Raw genomic sequence first — 6,795 nt, forward strand, 5'->3', positions numbered from 1 at the left:
AGGGAGACGCTGCTGATTCCGGAGAAGGAGGGGTGAGGGGCGGGGGACCCCAAGCTGCAGGACAGACCTTTACAGAGCAGGGTCACCTGCCCCGAACCAGAAGGGCGGCAAGAGCACCCACAGGCGTGGGCCGGTGGCAGAGGGGCGCCCCGTCTGAGGACCGCTGTGCTCGCCACCAAGTGCAGGGCAAGCACGGCCCTCCACACCCTCCGCAGGGGGAGCGGGGCCAGAGGCTCTCCAGGAAGCAGCAGACGCCGTCCCTCTGAGGAGCTGGGGCTGCCAGCAGCACCAGGCTCACCTTTCAAATAAGAGGCCCCTTGACGGAGCATCGCCCCATGCCACAGCGCCCCATCCTGGCAGTGCCCCCCAGGGAGCCGCAGCCGGTGCCTCGTTTCAAGCAGGAAGACGCCCAAGGCCTCGCGGTCAGAGGCCGGGCCAGGTCTCAAGCTGCCTGTTAGGCTCTGATGCTGAACTTTTGATCTCCACAAACAACTATCTTGTTTCTCAGATACCAGGAGTCAAGTAAAAGCAAAAACAATCCCTTGTTCAATCTTGTTGAGTTTATATTGCTGTAAAAATGGCTTTTTATTGATTTTCATTGCAAATAAATAGCATTTCTGCCGGCATTTAACTTGGTTAAAAAAGCATCTGTAAGTCTGGGACTTGGGGATCTAAGCATCTCTGATTAGCCCTGCTGCCAGTGGAACATGTGGTCCCAGCACCGAGGAACAGTGCGTCCCTAGGTTTCAGGGCCCAGCACAGCTGTAAACAGAGGCCTTCCTGCATACTGAGCGGCAGCTCAGTGCATTCCAGGTGGTTTTGGCCAACTGTAAACTGAGGACAGTGCGCTTATCCCTAGAAATGCAACTGACTGCAGCAAAACCCTAAACCCCCTTTTCCCCTCGGGTTATTAAACCTACCCTCAGGCATGAAAGAAAAGCATTTCAAGGTCCCTTGTCCCCAACAGACATTCAACAGGGTTTGAAAGGACAATGGAAGGAACTGAACTGAACAGCCAGGACACAAAGGTTAAATTATACACCTGGCAGACTGCTTTGAAAGGCCTGTGCAAACACTGTAGCACAGCCCTCGGGCCAGCCTAAGGGGTCACCTACTTCAAATACCTGAAGGCCTCGGTGGCTCCAGCGGCTTAACTTAGTGTCCTGGGGTGTAGACTCCAGGAGCAGATCCGGAGGCCCCATGTCGGAAGCGCCATTAAGAGGCAACCCCAAGTCAGGCGGCACTGAAAGTTTTTAAAACTAAATCTGCGTCAGATGGATGGGTCCGCCTGTAGGGCAGCATCAGTGCGCACTGACGTCCACGGCACACACCATTTGGTGATAAAAAACAAACCAAAGCAGACCCATGTGCATGCATACAAATAGTGAATTTTTAAGAAGGTGTAAAGCATTCTAACACAGCCACGCCTGAGGTTCTCCAGGGACCAATGATGTTTACTAAAAACAAACGCCAGAAACATGACAAAATTAAGCTTTACAGTCTAATCTCCTGAATGTGACGCGTGGATGGAAAGAAGGAGAGAAGTGTCTTGACAAGGTGGTCCTCCTGGCCTGGAAATACCTGTTGTGGTCAAACGTGGCCTGCAGGCTTTTCGTTGGGCCTGCGGCATTTTGGCACCCCTCGTTTTAAAATTTCCCGAATCCCATCTGAGCCCTACACGCTGCTCCAGAGCAGGGCACCCAGGGCCCCTGGTGGCCGTACTGACAGGCCCGGCCGGCAACCAACAGAGGTGCTTGCCCTCCCCCGGCCAGTGACGGGGGCACAGTTATGCTAACGGCTAGTCATGACACGTGTGCTGAGCACTTCCGCAGAGCCGGGCGCCGCCCTTAGCTCCTGGCCTGTACTAGCTCATTTAATCCTCACGATAACCCTCTGCAACGGGTACCGCCATTCATCCTCAGGTGAGAAAACCGAGGCCGAGAAAAAGCGAAGCCACCTGCCCAGGGTGACACGGCCTCAAAGTGGGCAGGCCAGGTCCACACCCAGGTGGGTTCCCGGAGACTCTGCAGGTTCCTCTCAGAATTTAAACTACCTGACTCTAGGTTTCCCACCTCACATCTCTTCTAAGATGATAACACTAGTTCTCCACCCACTCCGTTAAACATTTCTTTTAAAAGCTCGAGGTACAGAAGCATTTTGCCATTTACAAGTACAGCACACCTCTATGTGGCTTATATGCATCCAGGCTCACAAACGACCAGTAATGCCAGCTTTGGCATATACCTGGCCTAACCCGGAAGGGAATTCTCTCATTCATTTGTCTATTCTACCTCTCTGGAATTAACCCAGAATAAAATACCCACAGCAATGGTTTCCAAGGACTCCTTTATCTTTGGCAGCCCTCAGACATCATCATGAAAAGGTTTCTTTGTCCTAGAAATTCTGACTGTGTGAACACCAGATGGGAACAGGGTATGACTTTATTCATGCTTATGAAATACGTCATACATGGAAACCACAAGGAAATATGAATATTTAATCCCAGAGTCTTTCTTCGCCCTCTAGCAAAAGGAAGTATAATTAATTCCTACATATTGAAAGATAATCCAATTATAAGCAAACAGATTGACTTTCTGGAAAAAGTCAAATTAGTTTAATAATGTAGACATGAGTTTAATATCATAGAAATGAATGGTTTTGTATGTGAATATGGTGAAGTAACCAAGTGATCAGACTGTTAAAAAAAAAAAAAAAGATGTGGAATGTGAAACAAAGAAATAATAATAGCATCCCATAACTGGATTCCAGGGACATTACCAAATATATATGCTGGGAACGTTCACTGAAGAATATTTACCAGTTAGGTTTGAGAGAAATAAGTCTAATACAGCAAAGGGGAATTAAAAAATATAAGGTACACCAACATTTATATAGATTGATATGACATGAAACAGCTGAAGGCCTGGAGGAAGTAAGGGAGTAAAAGCACAAAACTCGGACACCTGTCTGCCCGACTCCGAGGACGAAGGGGTCAGGAACAGGAGGGAGGGGAAGACCCACCAGGCGGTGGGCCTCGGCCGGTCCGAGCAGGAGCGTGGTCCACCCGCCCTTCACCTCTCGTGGATAGAGACCGCATTACCGCTCACAATTCAACTCTCCTTCCTATCACAGAGTCTTAGAGTTGGAAGAGAATAGAAATTAATTGGAAAACTAGTGAGCACATCCTAGGTAAACGCTGGCTCTGCGCTCGTGGGCCATAAGCCTGAGATCAGAATGTCTGGGACCCGTCAAGCGTTTCTCTAAGACATCTGGTTACCTACTGCCACTGTTACCTGATTTTCCAGAACTTACTACTATAGAGACACCAAGGTGACCCTGATGTTTACACTCACGTTATAAGATGGACTCAAGAATCCCTGAGGGGACAGGGCCCTTCCCACGGGAAGCCTTCCCGGCCCTAACCAGAATCCCAGAGGGGTTCGCCCCACTAACTGGAAGGCAGACCGCCCTCCCCAGGCGAGCTACTGGAAGGTGCCACAAGCTCCCCTGACCCTTGAGTCCTCTGGTGAGTGGGTGGATTCGGGGGAAGGCACTGATTCAACGTTCCCCTTGGATGAAGAGAAACACTCTCGTCTGCGGCCAAGGTCTCCTCGAAGAAAGCTCATAAATATGAATGACGAAGAGAATTCCTCAGCCAGAAAAAACCAAGTTCCCACCACCGTTCCCTCTTCCAGCGGAAAGCTCAGTGCGCGCGACTTTTCCAACCTGTGACTGGCGGCGGTGCGCGCGGGGGACACGGGGGCCTGTGTCAGAGACGCGACCAGTTTCCTTCTCCTGCGCGCACCCCCTCTACCCCCGGGGCCGGCGTCAGCGCCGCACGCGGCTCCCCTCGGGCGGATGTGAAACAAACCCAACTCGCCCCTCCGCGCCTCCCTGCCCACGCCCGGCGTCGCCACGCGCCTCCCGGAGCGAAGACTCCGGGGCAACCCCGAACCGCCGGCCTCGGGTCTGATTGGTTACTTTCGGGACAAAGGTCCCAAACTTCACTTCCGAACCCCCCGCTGCTGTTACCAAACTAACGAGCAAAGCCACCGCCGTTTTCCGTGTGGGCGCCCCTCTCCCTGTCCCTTAACCCTGGGGCACAGCCGGCAGGCGAGGCCGAGCCCGAGCATCCCTCCCCAGCCCGGCCCGCGCCGCTCTAAGCAGTCTCTGCCCCGGCAGCTCCGCCCCGCTCCGGGGAGGAGCGCGGCGGGTGGGCGCCCGCGCCGTCGGGGCCCAGGTGCCAGCTCCGCAGGTACCCCGCGTCCTGCCGTCCCCCGGGGCGCGGTCGGCCGCACGAGGCCGCCCAAGCCCTCAGCGCCCCCGGGCCGGCGGCCGCGGCAGGGTCGGGGGCGGAGGGCCCGTCCCGCCCAGCCCCGGCCCCGGCCCCGGTCCCGCGCCGGCGGCACTCACGTATCTGTGCACGAGCGTCCGCACGAGGCTGCAGTCCATGGCTCCTCCGGCCGCGCCCGCCCGCTCAGCACCCCCGAGCCCGGCTCGGCGCGCCCATGGGCCCGGGCCCGAGTGCGGCCGCGCGCCCCGCCCCGGTCACGGCCTCGGCGCGCCGGGCGGTGCGGGGGGCGGCCGCGGCCCCTCAGCGCTCATGCCCGGCCCGGCCCGCGGCGGCCGGCTCGGGGGTGGCCGCTCGGCGACCGGAGCCCGCGTGCCAAGGCCCGGGCGGTGGGGCTGCGGGCTCGGGGGCGCGGCGGCCGGCGCTCCCGCCGCTGCTCTGCTGCTCTGCTCCTCCTCTCCGCTCCGCGGCTCTGCCCTGCTCTGCTCCCGGTCTCCGCCCGCCGCCGTCTCAGCCCGGCCTCCGGCAGGCCGGTCCCCGCGCGCACGTCACGAGCGCGTGTGAGCATGCGCCCCGCGGCCCGCGCCCCCACCCCGCTCCCCCGCCCCGCGGCCCGCGCCCCCGCCCGGCCCTGCGCCCTCCCGGCCCGCCCCCGCGGCGCAGGGCCGCAGAGGAGACCCGGGGGCGGAGGGCGGGGGCGTGGCTCCCTGTTGCTTCCGCCTCCCGGGCGGGGGTGCGGGCCGCGCAGCCGGGGCCTGGACGGCGGGCCCTGGGCGCCCAGCCCTGGGTCCGGCCCGAAACGTCTATCTCCCCGCGAAGGCCCGAGGGCGGGCGCGAGATCGCGGGGAGTCGGGGAGGGGGCGGGATCAGGTTGGGCCGGAGACCAGCTAAACCCGGCCTGTGTCTCCCTCGTGCTCGCCGGCCCCACGCGCGGCTCGCCTGCTCGGCAGGTGAGGGGGCGCCGAGGCGGGCCCCGCGGGGCTGCCCAGGGTCGCGCAGCTCCTCTGCGCTGGGGCGAAGGTGAGCGCAGCGTCTCCCACCTAGGATCCCCGCTTCTTTCTGAAACCCCGCCGGCTCCCTCGCCCGGGGCCCCTGGCCCAAGGACTCCAGACCTGCGACAGTCACAGGCACTTGTAATCCGGCGGGGCTGAGGGGGTTGGAATCAGCCCTGAACCTATTCGGCCAGCTCGGCCCGGCTGGCCGCCCCCTTCGGTCCTGCCTGTCCAGCTCCTGCCTCCGTTCCCGGCTGCGCCAGGAGGTCACCGGAGGCTGAGCCGGGCCGCGGGAAGGCGCTCTGGGCTCTGGGCCTCCAGGCCCCGGGGGGGCGCGCGCTCGTGCATTATCTGGGCACCAGACGGAGAACCCTTGCGTCTCTCAGACACCTCGATTTCAATCCCAGGGAGTGCTTCTGTTTTCCCAACGTGAAACGAACTATCTCTTCTCAAGCACAGTCAGCCTTGACTTAATGGGTGCACTTTGTTTCCAGCGTCTGTTCTCACTGCCACGGGCCACCGCTTGTGAAACCAGAGGGGCCTGACAATGCCTTTGGCGGCTGGCCAGGAGCGGGGCTCCTGCCCCTGGAGGAACGCCACTGAGTGTCCCCCTGGCTGGTCGTGGAAGAGAAGCCGCTGGACCCTTTGGGGATTAGATACAGAAGCCTGGGATTGAACGGGAGTGAATGGTGGTCATGGCTAAACTATCTGGATTCTGAACTGCTTTTCTTCAGTAAAATGCTCGTTTTTGGTCACCTAATTCATTGATTCTCCACTTTCCAACCAAATCTACTCTCTCCTGCTTGGCATCCAGGAGGCCCATGGCCATCATCAGTGGATCTTCACCAACGGGGCGTCTGTTGTGGGCTGAGACCAAGCAGAGAGGCTGGGGCCTTTCTTCCCTCCTCTGCAGCCTGGCCTGGCAGTGTCTGTGTCCTTCGGTGACCACAGTGCTTGCCCAGCTTTCTTTTCTGTTGGATCAATTCGTGTCAGGCTCCGAATGAGTGGGTGGCAGTTGTCACCCCATGCTTCCTACAGCCAGGCAGCGGTGTCAGCTGGGCCCTGGGGCACAGCACCTCTGGTGGGTCGTGGAACCATGATCACACTGCAGCAGGTGGTCCTGTCGCCATGCGGTCTTCCACATCTCCTCCCAGGAACACCTTCTGCTTTCTGCCAGGACCCTGGCTGCTTAAGCCAGATATTGACTGGCCTACCACCTTGCAAACGGTGACATTTGCAGGGGGCAGGTAGAAGGACACAGGCAGAGATCATACAAGGCCACAGGATAAAGGCTGTGTGCCTTTCAGGAACGCCTGTTTTGTTCAGTGGTCAATGCTGATTTCATCTTGTAGTAAACACTGTGGTGGCCACAGCCATGCCCTCTTTGTCCTTGCTGGCAGAAACCCACCTTGGTGCAGGTAGCCACCCTCTGCGTGACTAGGGGTAAACTGGTCCATGTAAGCTAATCTCGGTAATGCCATGCCTCCTTTTGTGATTGGTTTAAAACGAGTT

General features: G+C 58.7%; 1 protein-coding gene across 3 annotated transcripts in view; it reads right to left on the reverse strand.

Moving 5' to 3' along the window:
* Positions 1-4,538, reverse strand: part of ATP11A (ATPase phospholipid transporting 11A) — a 124,520-nt gene extending 119,982 nt beyond the window's left edge. For all 3 annotated transcript variants that reach the window (XM_061171185.1, XM_061171184.1, XM_061171186.1), the window contains exon 1: positions 4,414-4,538. In XM_061171185.1, coding sequence (XP_061027168.1) covers positions 4,414-4,452 — 39 coding nt within the window. In that variant the 5' untranslated portion in view covers positions 4,453-4,538. The remainder of the gene's footprint in view (positions 1-4,413) is intronic.
* Between the last annotated feature and the right edge of the window lie 2,257 nt (positions 4,539-6,795).

This window comes from Eubalaena glacialis, chromosome 16 (assembly GCF_028564815.1).
Source record: "Eubalaena glacialis isolate mEubGla1 chromosome 16, mEubGla1.1.hap2.+ XY, whole genome shotgun sequence".
Lineage (NCBI taxonomy): Eukaryota > Metazoa > Chordata > Mammalia > Artiodactyla > Balaenidae > Eubalaena > Eubalaena glacialis.